The 23104-nt window shown below is 53.4% G+C and overlaps 1 protein-coding gene across 1 annotated transcript; it reads left to right on the forward strand.

Annotated features, from left to right (window-relative positions):
- The first annotated feature begins 2964 nt into the window (after positions 1-2964).
- TUBA8 (tubulin alpha 8) lies at positions 2965-21414 on the forward strand. Its single transcript, XM_086402713.1, has 5 exons — positions 2965-3052; positions 13103-13325; positions 14798-14946; positions 16399-17079; positions 21103-21414. Exons 1-5 carry the CDS (start codon positions 3050-3052, stop codon positions 21394-21396), a joined length of 1350 nt encoding a protein of 449 aa, XP_086258839.1. The 5' UTR covers positions 2965-3049; the 3' UTR covers positions 21397-21414.
- The last annotated feature ends 1690 nt before the right edge of the window (positions 21415-23104 follow it).

Below are 23104 nucleotides of genomic sequence, written 5' to 3' on the forward strand. Positions count from 1 at the left end.
TGGGGGTAGATGCTCGAGAATTTCCAGGGGGACTCCTGAGGCTTGATCCTGCCTTTGCGTATGCCGAGCCTCCTTCCTCATGACCTTTGTCATGGGCGGAGCTCCCTCCTGGCACCACCTCATCCAATGGGGAGGACAATCTGCTTTACTCAGCTTACGGATTCAGATGTTCATCTCATTCAGAAACGCCTTCACAAACACACCCAGAATAATGTCTGAATGTCTGGGTGTCCCATGGCCCAGTCAAGTTGACACATAAAATTAACCATCACAGGGACTGAAAACACATCTCCTGCTTTCATTCCAAACTTCTACTCAGGGAGAACGACATAGAATGGAGGTGGGATCCAGGTTGCCCCAGACCAAATAATTGTGAAACAGAGGACTTAAAAACCAAAAAGAAGTCACTGTTTTTTACTTTTAAGACTCAGACTACTATGTTAGTCTTCTAAGATGCCACACAAGAGGGGCTTAAACAACAGAAATGAATTATCGCACAGCTCTGGAGACTGGAAGTCCAAACTCATAGTCCATTTCTGGTGAGGCCTCTGCTCCTGGCTTGCCAATGGCCACCTTCTTGGTCGGCCTCCCTCTGTGCATACACTTCTGGTGTCTCTTCCTCTTATAAGAACATGAATCCTACTGGATCAGGGCACCACTCTTATGACTTCATTTAACCTTAATTACCTCCCTAAAGGCCCCAAGGACCCATCTCCAAATAGAGTCACATTGAGGGTTAAGGCTTCAACAAATCATTTGTGTGGGAGAGGGGACACAATTCAGTGTATGCCAGCTACCCTTCTTTTTATCTCCCTGGAACCAAAAGATGCCATGTTCAGCATTTATGGCATAGACATGGCTCCTGCCAACCCTTAACCTCATAAAGGTGAAAGATGATAAGGGTCAAGGAATCATCATGACGAAGGCTGCTGAATGCCATCATAATCACCAGTATTGTCATTATCATTTTTACCCCCAAGATATTAAGAACCTGTTCTTAATGACATGAAGAATTTATTTGGTAATTTCAAAGAGAACTCAAAAAATCAATTTACTCAGCAATGTTTATTGTGCATCTTCGATGCACTTGACTAGCTACTTTTGAGAGAGAGCACCAACACCCCAGACTTCAAGGTGTTCCATCCAGTTTTGTAGAAATAAACACATGCACATATACACATACCAAGATTCCAAAGTAGGGACTCCCTGGTGGTCCAGTGGCTAAAACACTATGCTACCAATGCAAGGGGGCCCAGGTTTGATCCCTAGTCAAGGAACTAGATCCCACATGCTGCAATGAAGATCCAAATAATATTAAAAAGAAAAAAAGATTCCAAAGTGAAGCATGGTAGATGTCATGGAAGTGATAAAGTGATCACTGTATGCTATGGGAGTTTCAAAGAGAAATAAATACATAGTTAATGATAGTCATCATCCTTTATTGAGCATTTACCATGTGCTTGGCAGTTAGTTTAATTATGTTTCTCAATTTTTAGGATCTTTATAGACAATTCAATTCATAATTTATTAAGCACTGTATGTATCAGCGTGTAAAGCATGGTGTCTGAGATGCTCTAAAGTACAAAGATGATTAAGACATGTGCCCCAGAGGACTTCCTGGTGGTCCAGTGGCTAACACTCCGAGCTCCCAATGCTCAGGGCCCAAGCTCGATCCCCAGTCAGGGAACTGGGTCCACATGTCACAACTAAGACCCAGTTCAGCCAAATAAATAAATATTCAATAAGACGCGTGTCCCGTCCTCTGTCCTCTAGAAACTCACAGTACAGATCAGACAACACAGGAATGGACGCTCAGCAGAACAAATTGCTACAAAATCATGTTCTCATTCTCCACCAGCCGGAGATAGACAGCCAGGAAGGGAAGGTGGATCTGTGTGCTGGGACACTTGGCGAGTCATCGAATCCTGCCAGAGCAGCTGTGTGTGGTGGCACCTTGCAGAAAAGCTGTGTATTTGCCTGGAGTCTCTCAGGGTTTGGTGGGCGGGGCCTGAAGAGAGCGGGAGAAGAGACTGGAGTGCCTTACTGTCTCAGCTCAGTTTGGACTGGTGGGGAAGTTTGCAATGCTTACAGCTAAACTGGGGAGGGGAGGAGGGGAAGTGAGGGAACTGTAATCAATCCCGTGGCCAAATCTTAAGTGTGAAGAGAGGGCCAGACCCATTGTCCCCACCCCACCACCCCCAACCCAGGGGAGTGGGGCAAGGCCCTTGGCCCTTCCACATCACTTGCTGCCCCCAAGAGAAGGTCTTAGCAAAGAGGCAGAAAAAAGAGGCTGCTGAAATCCTGAGGTTGTTCTGCACATTCTGGACTTTAAAGTAGGAAGAGCGAGAGATGATAAACGGATGGAGAAAGAGACTTGAAAATAATGGTGGAGGGGTGATGTCCAGGGACAGAGGAGTAGAAGCGGGAACAGAGACGCACTGAGAGTTACCTCCTGCGGCGGTGGGTCGGAGAGAGTCTCACCTTTATCTCAGTGAATTCCCCAACAGCCAGGCCAGCCTAGGGGCAGGTGCAAGGGCTTCAGAGCCGAGGTGATGAGCAGCTCCAGAGCTGAGCTTGGAGCCCGTCCCTCCCACCGAGAGCCCTGCTCCCAACCTGCCGCCCCCTCCTGGGTTGGGGGTGTCTGCGCGCACCCAACCCCAACCAGCTGCCTTTCCTGCCGCAGGAAGAGGATTAAAGTTTGGGAGCGTGAACACTTAACTCAAACAGCACTTTGCATTTCCTTCCTGGGCAGCTGGGGTCACAAAGTATGATCGAGCCGAGCGCAGTGCAGGAACCGGCCCCCCACCCTACCCCTGCGCGCTGCTCCGCGGGCGGAGTCGGAGCCGCCGGCGGGCCGGTGGGGCGGAGCGATTGTGACCTGTCCGGTCCCTCCCTCCCGGCTCTGTGATGCTGCGGGGCAGCTGCTGGCCCAGTATGCCTGTCCCCGGCACCCTCCCTCCCGGTGTCACAACAGCGGAGGCGGCTGTATCTGGAGCAGTTGGGGTGGGCAGGCCCAGGCGGGAGCGAACGGGCTACTGGAGCGGCCACGATGGTGAGCCTGCGGGGCCGGGGCGCGGGGGACGCTGGGCCGGGGATGGGGAGGGAAGAGAGTGGGGGCGCCCACCCCAGAGCCGCTCTCCTCCGCGGCTGACAGCTAGCGCTTTGGGTCCGCGGAGCTCGAAGTCTTCTAGGGGTGTCAGTTCAAGGTCGAGGGGTTCATACCCTCGCCCGGGGTGGGGGGGGGGGACACCCACCTGGTGCCAGTGGCCTTTTCCTAGAGAGAAAGTAGAGTCTGGGGCGAGTTGCGCCTAAAGGGAGATTTGTGCAAGCAGGTGAGGAGAAGGGGACCAGGGGAGGTTAGGTTCGGAGACATCACCGTGGGGCAACTCAGGGGCCCGGTGCGGGAGACGGGCCGGCGGGGTGGGGTTGGGCAGGCAGTCCGGGATTCCCGACTTGGGGGTGGGGGCTGGGCCAGGCACTGGGTCAGGTCCCACCAACCAAGTGTGACAGAGCCCCACGCTGGGGGCTTCCTTCTTTCCCACCCCGGGGCCATCTGGCTTGGGTCTGGGACACTTCCACCTACAGCTCAGCTTCCCAGGCCCTGGCACTTGCTTCCAGCTCCCCAGTTTTTCAAGCGGGTCAAAGCCAGAGGACTTTGGCACACAGGGTTTCAGACCACTTCTTTCCTTTCCTACCCTGGCTGCGGTGCCCCCACCATCTGTCTGTCTCCCTCTCCTCTGGGACTGGGATCTCACTTGCTGGAGAGGTCCCACCAGCCCGAGGCCCTCCCCTCGCCCCCTGAGTCCTGGGGTGGGTAAAATTTGCTGCCAGTCCACTTCACCCTGATGCCTCAAAACACAAAGAACCCAGAAATCTCGTGGGCTGGAGGCCCCGCTGTCTGGGGCTCAGGGAGGGTGGCAAGATTGACTGGGGGAGGGGGCGGCGTCAGCTTGACTGGCAGGCCAAGGTCAGGCTGTCCTGGCACTCCTCCTCCAGTGTCAGTGGCCAGCAGGACAGGTGAGAACCTCCCTCCTCCTCATTCTGGAAAGTGCCCAGGGCCCCTGGCTCTGGCCCCAGCTCTGCCCATCCGAGCTCCAGGCCTGCTCCCCAGAGCAGGCTCCTAGGGAATACTGGGACAGTGGCCAGAGGAGTCCACCCCTGCCTGAGGCCAGGGGTCATAGAGGGAGCCCAGAGCCAGGGGTTTCTGGAGTTTTGCGCTCCTGGCTTTGCAGCTAGCTATGTGACTTCAAGTCACTTAATCTCTCTGAAGTAGTTTTTCTCATCTCCAAAATGAAGAGGGGTTATGGTTCAAATTTTCAAAGCTCCACCTAGCTTTACTATTTTAACCTTTTCATTGCAGAGAAATCCAAGCATATACAAAATGAGAGCATTATAATGAACCCCTGTATATGCCTCAACCAGTTTCAACAATTATCTACTTAATGATGAGTCTTACTTCATTCACTCCACCGCCACCCCCGCCTCCCCCGTTATTCTGAACCACATCCCAGGCAGCTCACTCAAGATCTGATATTTAATATTTATAATATCCAGCACATAGCTAGTGCTGTGTAATTTTCAGAGTGCTGCCTCTTACGTGTTCCAATTCTCACCTAAAAGCTGCAGTGAGGGGATCCCAGGACCCAAATCCAGCTCTCTAAACAGACATCAACGTGCACTCAATAGGCAGGTTTCTGAAAATATCTAGCAAATAAAAAAATGTAAAGTAAAAACCTTGTTTTAAATGTGCTACAGAATCTGAAAGATATTTAACTGAAAATCTATGGCTGAATGTTTTGGAAAGAGACTCTTTGTTTTGAAACACTGAATTTTATGTAACAGGTTCTATATGGAGCATTTATATACATGGGCAGCACTGTCTTGATGGGAAGACATTTTTTTGGTTGACTGTTTCACACTTACAGAACCTCTTTTTTTCCTTTTTTTGGAGTGTAATTGCTTGTCAGTGTTGTGTTAGTTTCTGCTGTACAACAACATGAATCAGCTATATGCATACATGCATCTCCCCCTTCTTGAGCCTCCCCGCCCCCATCGTCTTCCATCCCACCCTCTAGGTCATCGCCGAGCTGAGCTCCCTGTGCTGCACACAGCTTCCCGCTAGCTGTCTGTTTTGCGTATGGCAGTGTACGTATGTCAGTACTCCACTCTCAGTTTGTCCCATCCTCCCTCCACCCCCATGCCCACATGTCTGTCCTCTATGTCTGCATCTCTATCCTTGCCCTGCAAATAGGTTCATCTGTACCATTTTTCTAGATTCCATATGTATGCATTAATATATGATATTTGTTTTTCTGACTGACTTCACTCTATGACAGACTCTAGGTTCATCCACATCACTACAAATGACCCAGTTTCAGGCTCTCTTTTTAAAAACCCCTTGACTTGTTCCTAAAACCCTAGGATGACTTTGGGGCACACCCGGCCCCAAAGTCCCACCCGTGCAGAAGGACTTTCCTTCCGCAGTGTCTGGACTCCCCTCTGGAGGGCTGGGAAGGCTGCCCATGTTGAGGATGGGCTCGGCATTTCTTAGGTTCTAAGTGAGGATTTTATAACTAACCCTGTAACTGAGCATCCCAGTCTGCTCCCAGGGTCCGTCTGGCAAGCAATTCTCCTGGGAGCCAAGGCTGTGACACCTGTCTCGGTGTCAGTGACTCCAGGCCTCAGAGAAAGTGTCTGTGGCTCACAGGGGATGAGGGCACAGCCTGCTCACTGCTCTCCTCCTGGGTTAGCAGCATGCCTGTGCATTCTGGGGGGGAACTGACATCAGATGGCAACAAAGAGCCTGTCTTCCTGCAGAGCTGAGAGGCTAGAGGGCAGAGTGTTCGGGGTGAGATGGACACTGCTTCTGCGTCCGCAGGCCTCTGCGGGCTCCCTTGTGCAGGTGTTGTGGCTGAGCGCTGCAGAGTCCAGGCGTGTTTTCCAGCTCGGCACCTGCGGGGGCTGCGGCCACTGCACTGTTCTCCCTTCCCATCACTAAGTACGGGTCCCCTGAGGTCCCTAGGCACGTCGGCAGTGTGTCCATAGGAAGCATCCAGGCTTCGGTTGGGCCCACGCAGAGCCCAGGGGTGACGCTCTGTCCTCTCTGAGGGATGTCTCAGTGACCTTGAAAGGAAGAGGGGAAGTTAAAATAGGTTTTGAGAAGGAAAGAGCTGGCATGTACAGGGCTAGTGATGGGGTGGGTGGGAGGATGTGGCGCTCTGGGATGGGGTGGACACTGCTTTTGCCTTTGGCCACCAGGGACCCACAGTGCTCTCCGTGGTCTTTGAGGCCAACGTCCCCCTTTGGCGTCTTCCTGTTAGAATTTCTCTGTGATGAGCTGCGTGTGGAAGAGACCGGGAGGACAGTGGGCACCACGTGTGGCTGATTAAAGCTTGCTTGCTCTCTCCTGTGCCTGACCTGAGTGTCGGCTGAAGCTCAAGGGCCTTTGGCCTCATAGTGTCTAAAGAGTCTGGGAGTCTGTGACCGGCCCGGCCGCTCCCCAGGCCGCCTGTGGTACCTTGTTGCTGCCCGGCTGCGACGCCGGCCATCTGAGTCCTCACCTGATGTTAACTGAGGTCGACTCTGTTCCTGCTGTCGCCAGCTTGCTATCTGTTCTCTGAGTCCAAATATGATCTAATTGAAGGATTTTGAGAAGAGATAACGCAGCCTCCCAGGAATCATGTTGTTCTTGCTTTAATCATCCCTCGGGAACCCTGGCTCTGCTTTTCACTCGTTGTCTCTGACCTGGATCCTGGCATGATTCATCATCCCAGCCTGACAGCTGGAAGTACGTGGGCCTAGGAGTAAGCTTCCTGAGGGCAACCGTGTGGGTTGACACACAGGTGGTCGGGGTATGTGGCCTGGTCCCGGGTTTTCACTGGCCCTCACTGCTGGCCTGTCAGTTCCCTTCCAAGATAATATGCCCGTTTTGCTGGCTTGTGATACTTCAAAACCATTTTTAAAGCTCCAGAGCCTCCTTCTGCAGAGGACTGCAATTAACGTGTCTGAGTTCTCTGAGAACAAATGAAAAGGAAACAATTAATATTAAAATAGAAATCATGTAAGGTTGACACCAGGAGAGATTTCTGGCCGTGGAGTTAGACCAGCACTGTCAAGTCTGGAGCACATTTTTCCTACTGTTCTGCAGAGCTGGGCACCCTCTCCATGGAGGATGGTCATGGGCACACGGCCTCCACCAGCCTAGACTTCGGACAGCCTAAGCAGTCCGTGGGAGCTGCCCTAGATTCTCCTGCTCCAAATCCAGCTGAAATGACCCAGATCCTACCAGCCTGTCTGAATTTTCCACGCAGCCTGCAAATAGTCCTCCCCCCAGGAAACCAAGCCAGAAGCTGTTTTTTCTTCCTTTAGCATCCACTGCCTTGCAGGCCCTGGCCACCCGCTCCTTGTTAAGCAGGGTTTTCATTCCAGTCACCCCTGAATTTATTGAGCACCTGCTGCATTCAAGCCCTGTACTCGATGCTGGGAATCTGGCAAGAAAACAGGGGCTCCTTGCTGTCCACCAGGAAAGTCGAACAGCGAACCGTTAGCTAGGAGCATGCGATACAGTGCTGAAGGGGAGGTGGCCCATGCTGGTGTGGGGGCTTCCAGACCTCCAACAGGAGAGGGCGATGAGTGAGCATGCTGAAGGGTGAGCAGGAGTTGGCCCAGCCCCTCTCGATGCCCTCTTGTGCACTTGGCTGTAGATCTGCTGCAGGAGTGGATAGAGCAGGGCACTTCTGTCGTCACCCAACACTAGGTCTGGGTAGGGGTGTCATACTTTGCTTGGGGAAGGGAGCTCCTGTGTTAAGACCCTCCATCTCCCTCACCTTCACCCCCTGGGTTGCTGGGCCGAGAGGGGACCCCATTCCTCTCACAGGGTCCCAAGAGCAGAGAGCTGGAGTCAGCTCTACGAGCCCAGAGTCAGGATAGAACTGGGGGAGGAACAGTGTGAGAAAGAAAGCTTGAGCTCTGCCGGCCAGAGAGGGAATCTGAACCAACCATGAGTTTGGAGCAAACACTTGATGTAAATACCGTCTGCTGGGTCAGCACACCCCTCTCCCTCTCAGTGCACACCAGCCCTGCCCCACCTCTCTCCACCCCCTTCTCCTTCAGTACACACTAGGCCTGCCCCCACGCCTCAACACACACCAGCCCCCATCCCCCCCAGCACACACCAGCACCCTCCTCAGCACACACCAGCCTCTCCCCAACCCCCGAACACCAGGCCCTGAGCACAGGCTAGGTCCTTCCAGGAAGGGTGGCCTATTTTCTGAGGCGCCCACACCAAGCCGTTCTCTTCTGTTCTCTCTGCAGTGGAGCTTTTTCTGGTCTGGAGTGTTGTTGTACAAGCTTTCCTGGGCTCCAGCTGTCAGGCTTGGGCTGCAGTGAGCGTGGGGGCTGCTGTGGGCATGGTGGACCGCTGTGGGCATGGGGGGCCAATGTAGGCGTGGGGGGCTGATGAGGGCGTGGGGGGCTGATGATGGTGTGGGGGTGTGGCCCCTGGGCCCTGGGGGCTCAAGAGTGAGAACGAGGCAAGGGTCCAGGGTGGTGTCCAGGAGAGGACTCTGCAGAGGTCAGAAGGTCTGGATTTCAGCCCAGCCTCTTTCCTTACAGAGCTGTGAAATTCCCAGTCTGTCCTTTACCTGTCTGAGCCTCAGCCTCTTCATCTGTAAAACAAGGGGTGGGAATCGTATTAGATGACCTGTGAGGCTGGCCTGGCTCGAGCTTCTGAAGGCTCTGAGCTCACAAAACTCCCCGATTACCTGTCTTGGGCATGAGAGCCGCCCCCAAGGCTGTCAGCACTGGACATGCTCCTGGCTTTTCTGTGTAGAACCTCCAGGCAGGAATGGGAGGTGGTGACAAGTAAGAGTCGCTGGAGAAGCGGGTGGGATCCTTGTCCCCTCAGGGCAGGTGCAAACGGGGCACAGATGTTAGCACTGGGGGCCTCGCCTAACTTCATTTCACTGGTGATTTCCTTGTGTAACTTTATTTTATTTATTTATTTATTTTGGCTGTGCTGTGTGGTTTGCGGGATCTTAGTTGCCCAACCGGTAATTGGACCCTTGTCCCCAGCAGTGACAGCACCTGAGTCCTAACCACTGGGCTGCCAAGGAAGTCTCCCGTGTGTAACTTTACAGCCCTTGTTTGCCCGACAAACTGGGCTCTTGGTAATTGCCAGCTGAATGAATGGCGAAGTGGAAAGGGACAGGACAGGCCTGGCCCTTGTCGATGGGTTGCTATGTCAACGCACCCTTGTCGATGGCCCTTGTCGATCGGGCCTCACCTGGACCTCGCTGTCTCCTGTCTTTAATGTTGGGTTGTCAGCATGAGAGCTGTCAACCCTTCAGAGAAGCATGGCAGCGTGTCGCCTGCATACCCGTCGTCCAGATTTAATCATTGCTATTTTTCTGCCATGTTTATCTGCTGTGCTTGTTGAAGTCAAGTCAAATGTAGATGTCATGACATTTTACCCTAAATGCTTCAGAAGTGACTCTAAAAATAAGAGCTTTTCGATACTTAACTACACTTTCATTATCATGCTTAACAAAATCAATCCGTTTCTCTATTTATCCCCTCAAATATTTTGATTTGTTCAAACCAGAATTGAGTTAACATTCACACACGCTGTGTGTATGTTATGTTTCTTAAGTTCCCCTTGATGTGGGTCCGTTCCTCCCTCACCTTTGATTTTCATGAGTTGAGAAGATCGGGTCAGTTGCCCTGCGGAACTTACCAGCTTGTGGATTCATGCTCGTAGTGTCTCTTATCCCTGGATCCCTGTGTTTTCTATAAAGTGGGAGCTACTTATAAAGGGTTTAATACATTAAGGCTGAGTATTTAAGTTTTAACAAATTTTATTTTTTTATTGGAGTGTAATTGCTTTACCGTGTTGTGTTAGTTTCTGCTGTACAGCAAAGTGAATCAGCTACATGTGCACATATGTCCCCTCCTTCCTGAGCCTCCCTCCCAGCCCATCCCCCGTTCCAGCCTCTAGGTCATCACAGGGCCCTTAGCTGAGCGCCCTGGGTTGTACGACAGCTTTCCGTTGCTGCCTGTTTTACACGCGGCAGGGTGTATGTGTCAACGCTGCTCTCTCAATCTGTCCCATCCTCCCATCCCCCTTTGTGTCTACACGTCCATTCTCTACATCTGGGTCTCTATTCCTGCCCTGCAAACAGGTTCCTCTGTACCATTTTTCTATGTTCCATATGTATGTGTTAATATACAGTATTGTTAAGGCTGACAAGAAGCTTTCCTGGGAGGTGTGCGTGTCCTACTGCATTATCGGTTTTCTCGCTGCCGTCCCAGGGTCAGAGGCCGTCCCAGGGTCAGAGGCCGGTAACCATTGAAGTTAACTTCCCCTTGTGACCTGTAAGTAACAGTGATTCTTTGGCACTCTGTGAACATCTAGTTCCCCTTCAGTCCTTGTCCAAATCAACTATATAATTAGAAACTATTGTATGCAATATTTCTTAGTGTATTATTCCTTCCACCCTGACTAGCTCACTGTCTTCTGTTAAAAGAAATGCTCTCCCTCATCAACAGGGCTGTTTGGATAGGTAGATGCGTTTCTCTCCTATGGGCTTTTTTTCTTAACAACATGAAGGGCTTGTGGATTTTTGTGTGTCCATCCCGTTTCCGTTGACTACTGCTGTTCCTCTTTCTGACCCTCGGGTTGTTTCACCTTTGGCCTAGGGAGCCTCTTGTGGTTTCTGAGCCCTTTCTGGGTCTGTGCTCTTGGGCTCCCCATGGTGTTACAGAAGGTCCTCACAGGGGATCGTCTTGTGTGTTCCTTGCCCCAGACCTGGACGCCCCCATCCCAGGGAGTCCTGCTTTCTGCTGGTGGAGACTGGCGCTGAGAGGCCGCCCTGGAGGCATCTATGGGCCCATCAGTTATTTCTGAGTCTATCTCATGCCTCCAGTTACTCTTGTGAATTAGTTTGACAAGGAAACCAGCTCCCTCCTCCTGAATGTTGTGTGCCCATGTGTGAGGCTGATTTCCGCTATAGAGAGTGGCGTATTGACTCGCATGAGGTTAAAGCGATGTGTGAACATCTGCGTCCCCACGTTGGTGGTCTTCAGGACTTCAGATCCTTCTGTCTTCTCCTCTCACCTTTGATCTTCCTGAAATACCCCCGCGTCCTTCCAGAAAGTCCCAGAGCACCCAGGAAGGGGAGGGGGGCGCCTGGAGATGGTTGGGGGTGGAGCCACAGGACAGCATGTGGGACCAGCTCCTTTCAGGCCTCTCCAGGTCCCCTCGCTCACATGCCCCACCCCCGAGGAGGCCATGGCTTCCTGTGAAAGTGTGGTCCAGTTGGTAGCTGCTGGATTCGGGGGTTCTTGGGGAAGGATCCTGCTTCCTCAGGCCTGAATCGAGCCCTAGGACGAAGCCCTTTCATTGTAGGAGGAGGGGCAGCCTGAGGTCTCCGGCTTCCCATGGGTGCATCTTCCAGGGGGAGAGTAAGGCTACAGGGATGAAAATGCATGATGATGATGCTGAAGACAAGGCTGACCATAGCAGAAGTGATTGTGGTGACTTGTGCTTTTCACACGCAGGGAGGTTATGTACCTCAGCCCAGCCCACACAGCACAGCTCGTAACTTGAGAGGCAAGATTCGTGAGCAAAGCCCTTTCTTGTCCAACAGGCTCACGGAAATGTGGCCGGTTGTATTCCTGGCCAGGCCTCTGTGACACCCGGAGGCCAAACAACACAGAGACCGGCGTGCACATTGCACAGCAGCGTTAGGGCACTGGGTCCTGATGCCTCTGACCACCCCACACCCACACTGGGAGAGCCCCAGGGTCCCAGGAGTCCCACACCCCTTGCCCAGCCCTGGTCTCTGGAGGCTGTACACCACGCTTGGTTTCCCTGGAGCTGGAAAATGCCAGCTCGGGTCATGGATAAGAATAGAAGGCCACACACCAGGCACATGGTTCCCGGCCCAGCTCTGTCCCAGGCACAGAGGCTCCTTGTGAGGCCAGAGCTTCCCTGGAGGGGCGTGGGGGGTGATGGGCACACCATCCCAGCAGAACCATAACACACTCACACACACTCACGTCTGCACACACATACACACTGCCACTCTCAAACACACTCACAATCACACTCTTACAAACATACACCCACACATTTATCATTTCACACATTGAGACACACGCACCCCTCCCCATCCTAAGCTGTTAGTACCAGAACCAATCATGTAATTGTGGCTTCACACCACAACACGGAGAAGGACCCTCTGAAGGTCAGCTTTATTTGGCTCTTGGCCTGATGGGTGAGGGAATAGGTTATGGTGGCCACAGACGAGACTTAGCTTGCCTGTCCCCTCCCAGCCCTTCTCTGCTGATGTGCTGATCCTGTTTTTTAAAAAATAAATGTTTATTTTAAATATTTATTTATTTATTTGGCTGTACCAGCTGTGAGTTGCAACATGTGGGATCTAATTCCCTGACAAGGGATTGAATCCAGGCCCCCTGCATTGGGAGGGCAGAGTCTTAACTGCTGGGACCCACAGGGAAGCTCCTGTACTGACCCTTTCTTATTCCTACATTTGTATATGAAACAGTAATGACACCCATGATACAGACTCCAAGACACAGTCTTCCCGTGAGTGTTTCTCTGCTCGGTGATGGGGAGATGTGAAGTGTGTGCGTGTGCATGTGTGCGTGTGTGTGTGAGAGATAGCGTCTGGGAGACTCTGGCTGAGGGAGGAACATGATCAGTGCACCAGGCACAGCGGTGGATTCGAGGATGGATTCTGCTGTTCTCACTGGTTCTTCTTGGACCGGCTTCACCGGTGCAGGAGTCCACCTGTGGTTGGGAATTTCATCTGTTTCATCTGTGCGGCTGGCCCTCTCTTTCCTTTTCTTGACACAAAGGATTAACCGTGGAAAGCCACCCTCACAGCAAACCATGGAGCTGGGGTTCTTCCTTGGAACCGAGTCTTGATCCACATGCCATGGGGCCCAGAGCCCACCTGCTGGGCAGGGGCAGGGTGTCCTGCCTGCCAAGTGCTAGGGAGGGACACGCCCTCAGAGGCTGGGCCTGGGGGCCTGGGCAGAGACCGGCTGGGGCTCTGACTGGCCTGCTCTCTGCCTGCAGCGGGAATGCATATCCGTCCACGTGGGCCAGGCTGGGGTCCAGATCGGCAATGCCTGCTGGGAGCTCTTCTGCCTGGAGCATGGCATCCAGGCCGATGGCACCTTTGGTGCGCAGGCCAGCAAGATCCATGACGATGACTCCTTCACCACGTTCTTCAGCGAGACCGGCAATGGGAAGCACGTGCCCCGGGCCGTCATGGTCGACCTGGAGCCCACAGTGGTGGGTGAGTGTGGGCCAGGGTCCTGCCCAGGAGCAGCACCAGGCTGCAGAGGCCGTGGTCCACCATGGTGCTGTGGTCCACCGTGGTGTCTGGGGAGGCTTGGGAGGCTGACCTCCCCATGGAAGGGTGACCCTCCAGACCCCCACCCTCACCCTATGTGACTCTTGGTTCCTGGAGCCCTCCCCAGTCTCGGGGTCTCAAGTGGGGATCAGAGGTCTCTGCTCCTCCATTAAAGCTCCAGCCTGGTGCTCTCCCCCCAAAACTGCTTAGGCAGACCAAAATTGCCAAGATTGTTCACTAAATACTAAGAATCAAAAATACCAGTAATTTCAGAAATTATAAGAAGCCCTCACATAGTCAGTTTCCCAAAGTGTATGTTTCCAATTCTGCACTGATTGCAGTCTGTCCTGGTGGGCCTGGTGTAACTTTGCAGCCTCTCACACACGAGACGAAATAGCAGCAGGCACTTTCTCTTACAGCCCGAGGTTGATGGAGGTTAGAGTGAACCTCGTCTGGATCTTAGGGAAACAGGAGTACTGACTGGTGTCAAGGCAGGATTCTTGTTCTCCCTGCCGCCAAGCCCACAGCGCCCCTGGTTCAGTCCACACTCTTCATCAGCATTTCCTCAGCTTCAAAGCCTGCTCACCAGCAAAGACGGATGAGTCCCCAGGGGTGTCTGGGCACTGCCTTTAGGGCCTGAGCACTGTTTCTGGAGCCACAGACACCAGGCCCTCCACCTTTTGGACACTTGTACCAATATAGAAAGGACAGATGACCTTCCTGGGCCACTGCACAGATGGGTGCTTTCCCTGGAGGAGCAGAGGGGTGCTGTAGAGGAGAGGGGATGGCGGTGGGGCCTAAGGCACCCTGGTCCGCTGGGTGTCCACTTTGGTGGGCCTAAGAGGTGAGCAGAGCCCCCATGCCACTGGAACCACTCTCGGGCTCTGGCTCTTCTGGAACCTGGAACACAGCTTTGCTTCCAAGTTGTTCTGAAATATCTCTAATGCCTGATGTGTATTGTTGCCTCTGGAGATGGAAGTTAGGGCTGGGACAATCCCAGGGAAGCCTGGGAGCAGGTCATTCTGAATCTTTCCCTGTGTCCCTGAAGCATCTGGAGGCAAGTGAAGGTGGTTATATTCTGGGGTAAATTTTGCAGCATGAAGGAAAAACTGGAGGGAAGCCTTGGGGGTCCGGGCAGTCAGACTTGGTATCTGCCCAGCTTTGTAAACAAACCCAAGGCTCCCTAAGGTCCTGCCAGCAGAGCAGCTGGTTTCTCACTGCTGCTTGAGTCCCAGGCTACTGCTCTATTGGAGCCTGTGTTACCCTGGAATTCCCTTAGCCTCGCAAATGTATTCTGGGGTTATCTGTTCCACCTCAGTGGAATTTAGTAGATAGGGGTGTCGTGTGTTCTCGTGGGAGGGGGGTGTCTCCTCTGGGAACCAGGGGTAAGACTGATGGTCGCCCTCTCTCCGTAGATGAGGTTCGGGCCGGAACGTACCGCCACCTCTTCCATCCGGAGCAGCTGATCACGGGAAAAGAGGATGCAGCTAACAACTATGCCCGGGGCCACTACACGGTGGGCAAGGAGAGCATCGACCTGGTGCTGGACCGCATCCGCAAGCTGGTACGTGTGTGCAAGGGCGGGGAGCTGGAGAGCCCGCCAAGGTCGACAGGCCGGCGGGAGGACGTGGCCCCCGGCTGCAGGATAAACACCTGAGACTTGGGAATTTCTGCTTGTGTTCTGTAAGAGGCATGTGCTGGGTTGGCGCCCCTTCCTCCTCCTGGGCCATGTGGGCTGCCCTCCAGGCTGGTGCCTGGTAGCACGTATGGATGCTCTGCGGTGGTGATGGGGGAAATCCCAGGGGTGAGGAAGGTGGAACTCTTTGCTGGATGGCAGCAACAGGTTTCAAAGCATTTTTTTGTTTTATTTTGAGCAGGTTGAAAAGGTGAATTTATTTCACTTAACAAGGCATTTAACTTGGAGGAGAAGAGGAAGACTGTTGATCTATTTCAGCACTTTACAGATGCTATTACAAATGTCACATACGTTCCTTTGTTTAATCCCCTAAACAACCGTACAAAGGCAATCTTGTGCCTGGACTTTACAGTTGGGGAAATAGAGAGCCTGAGTGATTCAGTGACTTGGTCTGGGTCCCCCAGCTAGAAAGTGGCTGAGTCAAGATCTGAGCTGGGTTGGTTTGACTGGGAAGCTCAGGGAGTCACTTGTCTACTTGAGCCTCATTCCTAATCTGTACAGTGGAGAGGCAAGCTTGATCAGGGGCTCTTGACTTGGGAGCTAAGGGTGCCGAGTTTTCGCGTGTTCACCTTTCCTGTTTAGAGCAGAGTTCATGGGGGTCATCAGTCGCAAAGTCATTTGCGATCCCCAAAGTTCAGAACATCCAACTGAACACAGTCATAGATCACGTCCAGCGGGGAAGTTCCATGACTTGCGAACTCTCTTAGATCTAGTGAGAGCTCACTGTCCTTGCTGATCACAGTAGGACTTCTCACTGAACGATTACAGTAACCTTATTTATGAGAGGAATGTGTTTATTGTCCGCACTTTAAGAAGAAACGTGAGTCTGGAGGGTTCAGTAACTTGCTCGAATATTTACAGCTGGGAAATGGCAAAGGTGATGTTAAATCTCAGGGTCTCTGACCCATTTATCCCTCTGAAATTGGTACCCTGAGCCACCTTGCATGGTTGGGCTGGGCTGTATAAGCCTGCAGTTTCCACAGAATCAAAGGACAGGGTTAGGGAAAGGGGCAAGGAGCTGGGGTCCACACGGGGCAAAGTCCTTAACCACCATGGTTTCGGAACCTCATTCCTGGTGCAAACAGGCCACTGGGCTGGAAGCTTCGTGGACCTGGAGGCGAGAGCGTGTTTGCTGCCCCATATTTCAGCCGTTCCTCCCAAGAGTGCTGCAGCTCCTGTGTGTTTTCTGACTTCCGCAAGGACGGTTTGATTTCACCCACTTGCAAATGTTGTGGGATGGAGCAGGCGGACAGTGAAGGCCGTCTGCCGGTGCCCACGCAAGGGTGTCCTCAGAGCTTTGTCCATGTCCTCCTCTCCCAGACAGATGCCTGCTCGGGCCTGCAGGGCTTCCTCATCTTCCACAGCTTCGGGGGCGGCACCGGCTCGGGCTTCACGTCTCTGCTCATGGAGCGGCTTTCCCTGGACTACGGCAAGAAGTCCAAGCTGGAGTTTGCCATCTACCCGGCCCCCCAGGTCTCCACAGCCGTGGTAGAGCCTTACAACTCCATCCTGACCACGCACACAACCCTGGAGCACTCGGACTGCGCCTTCATGGTGGACAACGAAGCCATCTACGACATCTGCCGGCGCAACCTGGACATCGAGCGGCCCACGTACACCAACCTCAACCGGCTCATCAGCCAGATCGTGTCCTCCATCACGGCCTCCCTGCGCTTTGACGGCGCCCTCAACGTGGACCTGACCGAGTTCCAGACCAACCTGGTGCCCTATCCCCGCATCCACTTCCCACTGGTCACCTACGCGCCCATCATCTCAGCCGAGAAGGCCTACCACGAGCAGCTGTCCGTGGCCGAGATCACCAGCTCCTGCTTTGAGCCCAACAGCCAGATGGTGAAGTGCGACCCTCGCCACGGCAAGTACATGGCCTGCTGCATGCTCTACCGGGGGGACGTGGTGCCCAAGGACGTGAACGTCGCCATTGCCGCCATCAAGACCAAGAGGACTATCCAGTTTGTGGACTGGTGTCCCACGGGCTTCAAGGTGAGAGCAGGGGACACGATGGAGACAGACAGCTAGAGAAGCAGAGGGAAACCAAGGATGGGGAGGAACGGGTGGAGACTGGGGTCCTGGGCTGACAGGCGTTCCAGGGAGCTTTGGGACAACACGGGGAGAGGGGCGTAGGCCAGTGTAATGCTAATTTCATTCATTCATTCATTCGTTCAGGTGCTTGTTTTAGGCCTGGAGAGCCTGGGAGGGGGGCGGTTACTGGAAGAGGGGAGGGGCAGTATTGCAAAGGGGGAGGGCCCACCGCTCCCACAGGATGGTCTGTAAGCATCTCAGAGGTCTGGCAGGAGAGAACTGAGGCCAGTGTGTGCAAGTGGGCTAACCGGGCCGAGCGGGTGGGGGTGGCCCTGATCTGACCCCAGATCAGAGAATGCAGTGACCGGATTATTCAAGTTGCCAGAGAAGAGGTGCAGTTCCCTCCTCTAACAAAGCATGTGTCCTTCTCCCCAGTTTGTTTTGAAAAATTGTTCACCTTGTATGTTTTCATCAATTTAGAGTAAGGATAAGAAATTTTATGGTTATTATATGGCTGTGATTCGCTTACATTATGAAGCCCTGACGTTTCCACTAAGCAGGAGTGAGCTGGGAGCCGGTTGTAGGTCTGCGTTCTGTGGGTCACTGGGGGGATAGAAGACCCCAGCTCTCAGGACCAAGGATGCTCTTGGGAGCTGCCCCTCTGAGTTGCCCTGGCTGGACAGGCAACTGCCTCTGCCCAGGGTCTCTCATCAGAGTTCACCATCAGAGCAACTGCCACTGTTCACGTTAGCTAGTCCCCTCCAGCAGGCCTTTAATAATTCAGGGGTTTACCGAACACCAGGGGAGGCTGTGCCAGTTGCTGGAGACAGAGATGAGCTCATCGTCTCAGTTTTCCGTGGTGGGACTTTCGCAAACGAGGCACCGCGTGCCAGGCTCTTGGCTGAGCCGCTGATGGGCGAGTGGCCTCCGCATGGCTCTGCTCCCACCCTCGGCCGGAACCCTCTCCTCTGCACTGCACCTGTCCTAACGTGGCAGTTCTGGTCACTCTTGTGAAAACATTCACGATCTTACCCTGAGTTGTTGTTATTTTCTCTTTCAAACAGAAACAGCAAAACAAGCTGGTAGTAAAATAAATAGGCAAAAAAAGGGTGGTCAAGAAATTAACAAAAAAGCGATGCCCCCATACTCTCATCCTTTTATTTATTTTTTAAAGTCTTTATTGAATTTGTCACAATACTGCTTCCGTTTTACATTTCTGGTTTTTTGACCACGAGCCATGTGTGATCTTAGCTCCCCAACCAAGAGTCGAACTGGCACCCCCTGCATTGGAAGGCGAAGTCGTAACCACTGGACCAGGAAAGTCCCCTCGGCCCTCCACTTCTAGCTGAAGTTCGGGGTTATGACCAGAAGGATAAGGCAGTGCTGGAACCTTTGGCTGCTTTTCAGAAAAGCACACGCCATGGGGGTGGATGGTGTTGGAGTTCACGCGGTAGCATACTCCCCAGGATGTCTGTCCCCACTGACAGGGGTCCAGGGCTGCTGCTGTTGAAGAGGGAGCACAGCTGGCTGGTCCAGCAGGCACGCGATGTGGCACTGCCTTCCCCCCTCACTTTGATCCTCTGCCCCCGTCTCAGCGTCACTTCCACCCCCACGATGCCGCTTTCGTCTAAGAGGAACCGTAGACCATTCTGGGTCACCCGCCTTGGCTCTGTAGCCTGGTGCCACTCCCACCTCTGCCTCTCAAGAGGACTTGTATTTTAAAGCTGTGAGTTTAAGAGATTGGCAGTGCAGATCCAGTGGCCTAGGCAGGAGAGGCATTTGGGGAGCAGCTCCCGGTTCTCAGTGTCCCGTGGGTGTCGTCACAGTGGTCACCTGAGGCCCCTCCCAGGTCCCCAGAGTTCTTGGTTTGGAGTGTGTGTGGGAGAAGGGAGATTTCCAGGATGGTAGCCCCCCTTCAGCTGGGCCAGACCAGCTTGGAGGGCCCAGGGCTGCTCTCCAGCTGTGGTGCCTGGGCTTCTCATTGCAGCGCCTTCTCCTGCTGCAGAGCATGGGGCCTGTAGCGCAGCCTCAGCAGTCGTGGCGCACCGGGTCGGTTGCCCTGAGGCATGTGGAGTCTTCCCGTGTCCTCTGCATTGGCAGGTGGATTCTTCACCCCAGGACCACCAGGGAGATCTTAGATTTCCATGCTTTTCCTTCAGGAAGCCTCACACCCCAGAGGCAGAGGGCCTGGTAGATGCAGACACCATCCCCAGAAGCTTTTGCACCTCCTTATTTATTGCTTGAGGATGTCTCTGTGATCTTTTAAACACCACCCTTCACCCTTGGTGGGGCTTCCCAAGGGGCTCAGTGATAAAGAATCCGCCTACCAATGCAGGAGACCCAGATTCGATATCTGGGTTAGGGAGATCCCCTGGAGGAGGAAATGGCTACCCACTCTAATATTCTTGCCTGGAGAATCCCATGGACAGAGGAGCCTGCCAGGCTACAGTCCGTGGTATCACAAAGAGTTAACAGGACTGAGCTGCACTCACGCACACAAAATTCACCCTTGGCAGAGAAATTGCCCTAAATCTATTGACAGCATAACTAAGAGAAAACCTGAAATTCCCCTGGAAGGAGTGAATTCACAATAACTTCCATCTCCGGGCACTGCGCAATCCCCTGCCTGACCCCATTCCGGACCCTCACTTGTCTGCTTATGTCTCCTAGTGGAAGGTCGTTGTTGAATCGCGCAAAGACGCCGGGATTCTTGGCCCCTGGAGGAGAAGAATTCAATCCGGGGCCAGAGATGAGGCTTGATCACTCAGAGCTTTTGTGTAATAAAGTTTTACTAAAGTATAAGGGAGATAGAGAAAGCTTCTGACACAGGCATCAGAAGGGGGCAGAAAGAGTACCCCCCTGCTAGTCTTCAGCTGGATGTTATATAGTCACTAGCAGTCTGTTAATGAAAGAAACGAATGTCTTAAAATTCAGAATGCCACCAGGCCCCTCACCCATAAGATGCATTTTGGGATAATCTTGGCACCAAATGGTTTATCCTGGGCCATAAAATGATTAACTTGAATCTTGAAGAAGGGCAGACCACCATACAAATAGTTTCATTTACATAGATTAGGGGAACAATATCTGAGTATAACATACTGGTTTGTCAAGTAGGTTCTGAGCCAAGAGGCGGAACGACTTGAAGACAGAGTCTGGGGTAAATGTATAGCACATTAGCATAGCTTAAGACAAACATTTCCATAAGAAAAAGGCATTGGTTATCTCTAGGTTTCAGAATAGTTAACTTCAGGCGAAACCAGGTGTCATTATGGCAACACAGTATTTTAAGAGAAACCTTTTAAATTTGTATAGAGAGGGAAAAAATATCGCTAGTTTGTTTCCTCCTGCCGCTTGAGAGATAAAAATGTCTGACTGCTGCTGCTGCTGCTGCTAAGTCGCTTCTGTCGTGTCCGACTCTATGGGACCCCATAGATGGCAGCCCCCCAGGCTCCCCCGTCCCTGGGATTCTCCAGGCAAGAACACTGGAGTGGGTTGCCTTTTCCTTCTCCAATCCATGAAAATGAAAAGTGAAAGTGAAGTCGCTCAGTCGTATCCGACTCTTCGCGACCCCATGGACTGCAGCCCACCAGGCTCCTCTGTCCATGGGATTTTCCAGGCAAGAGTACTGGAGTGGGGTGCCATTGCCTTCTCCGAAAATGTCTGACACTTGCAGGCTATTTCCTCTGTTTGGAGACCCCTGGCCTTCCTGCCTGTTACCCTCTCACTAGGAGCATTTCTGTCAGCTCTTCCCCTCCCCTCGAATTTCCCCACCCAGTCCCCTTACTTCTGCTTTCTCTTCCACATGCACTTCTACCTGCCTGCCCCCCACCTTCACATGTGATGTGATGTGGGGGCAGAGAGGGGATGTGATCCTGTCTTATCACATCCAGGCCTGCTGCCCCGTACCCTCCCCACTACATGACCAGGGTGCCCCAGCTTGAGTTATCCGCTGACCACCGCGTTTCGGTCCTCTGTTCCCAGGTGGGCATCAACTACCAGCCCCCCACGGTGGTCCCCGGAGGAGACCTGGCCAAGGTGCAGCGGGCCGTGTGCATGCTGAGCAACACCACGGCCATCGCCGAGGCCTGGGCCCGCCTGGACCACAAGTTCGACCTCATGTACGCCAAGCGCGCCTTCGTGCACTGGTACGTCGGCGAGGGGATGGAAGAAGGCGAGTTTTCCGAGGCCCGGGAGGACCTGGCTGCCCTGGAGAAGGATTATGAGGAAGTGGGGACTGATTCATTTGAAGAAGAGAATGAAGGGGAGGAATTTTAAATACAGATGTTCCTCCTGCCTGTGTCTCTTTATTCCTGCTACCCCTCCAAGCACGTTAACCCAGCCTGGATCCTGACACCAGTGCCGGTGGGTGATGAGCCCACACAGACGCTGAGCTCTGCCAGACCCTCATAAGGGGATGGCGGCTTTGTGTCCCCAGAGGAGACCAGAGTCACTGTCTCTGGGTCAGGGTGGGAGGCCGAGGCAGGATTTAAGATTCTAGATGCTGCTGGCCCCACCGCAGACACAGCCTCCTGGCTGGGAAGCAGGCAGTTGAGACCTGGGCTTTGGGAGGGCTCTGGAAAAGGAGTGGCTCTGTGGTCAGGGCTTGAGGAGAAGCAGGAGTGCGTTTCTGCCCCTGTAACACACAGAACAGCAGCGGGGTCACCGCAGGCAGTTCGGTGCTATGACCGAACTGTGCAGTTTGGGTGGGGAGTCAGAAATGACCTCGTGGAGACCCAGGTGCAGCCCGTAGCCACACTGAGGTTCTGGGGTCAGAGGACACCGGTAGGATGTGTGAAGAGCAGGAGAGAGGCCAGGGCACCCAGAGGATCGAGGGGAGGATGTGACGCCAGGTCAGGGGCCATTTGGGCCGCTCCTAGAGAGGAGGTGAGGAGGTCAGTTTCCTCTAACTGAGCAGCATTTGGAAGGCTTTATGCAGAATGTCTCCTGTGCACACATCCCTTATCTCTCACCCCCAGCAGTCTCAAGGGCTCCTCCTCTTGTTTTATGCATGAAGACACTGAGGTGCAGAGAGTGTATGTGCTGGAGGTGGGAGAGCGGAGCCGGAGGTGCGACCACTGTCTTCTCTGGGTGCTCCACCCCGTCTCCACCCTTGGGATTCGTGTCCTGTTCCAATAGCCGCCTCATGAGATGAAGGGTGGGGAGAAGCAAAGTCCACTTATTACAAAAGAGAGGACAAGTTAATGCGTCTTTCCCTAAAGCTGGCAGCTCCAGTAGGATTGGGGGGAAAATCATAAGCCGCCCTGATTAAACTCGTGATGAGACCCCCAGGGTCGGGCCCACAGCAGGTCCTGATGCATGAAACGTACAGCTCAGTGACTGCGCACTTTTCTTGCTTGTCTCTATTCTGTATCCCTTGGAAGCCCCAAGAAAAATAGAATGAAATGTCCCAAGGAAAGGAAGATCAGGCTCCCCACTCATCGAGGACTGTTTCAGAGAGACCACCGTGGCGGTGCTCCTCTGTGACGGAGGCCGTGGGCTGAGGAGGCCAGGTCTGCTTGCGTCCAGACCCCCTTGCCTGAGGTCATCCCGCGTCAGTTCCTGGGGGGCTGCAGAGACCCAGGTCAGGAGCAATGGCCCATCTCAGGAAGGGGCGTTTTCTACTGATGGAGGGGAGGGACCTACCCATGAGTTTCAGATGAACCTCATGTGTGTGACTGTGACCTAATCAGGGAGACAGGAAGAGATCCCCAAGGCCAGCATTTAGGGGGCGGTTGTGAAAGACAGAGGGGAAGGGAGGGTGCTGGTGGGGTGAGGGGTCGGTACGTGCTAAGTCGCTTCAGTCGTGTTTAACTCTGCGACCCTGTGGACTGTAGCCCACCAGTCTCCTCTACCCATGGGATTTTCCAGGCAAGAATACTGGAGTGGGTTGCCATTTCCTTCCCCAAGGGATCTTCCCGACCCAGGGCTGGAACCCATGTCTCCTGCATTGGCAGGCGTGTTCTTTACCACTAGTGCCACCTGG

This window comes from Bos grunniens, chromosome 5, assembly GCF_055505025.1.
Source record: "Bos grunniens cultivar Pamir isolate PY7600 chromosome 5, Bosgru_T2T1.0, whole genome shotgun sequence".
In the NCBI taxonomy this organism is placed as follows: domain Eukaryota; kingdom Metazoa; phylum Chordata; class Mammalia; order Artiodactyla; family Bovidae; genus Bos; species Bos grunniens.

What these genes read in the sequence shown, in the direction of transcription:
- TUBA8 (XM_086402713.1), top strand. An exon ending in CCTGGAGCCCACAGTGGTGG is followed by an intron (nt 13,326 to 14,797) that starts GTGAGTGTGGGC and finishes CTCTCTCCGTAG; the next exon opens with ATGAGGTTCGGGCCGGAACG. An exon ending in GGTGTCCCACGGGCTTCAAG is followed by an intron (nt 17,080 to 21,102) that starts GTGAGAGCAGGG and finishes CTCTGTTCCCAG; the next exon opens with GTGGGCATCAACTACCAGCC.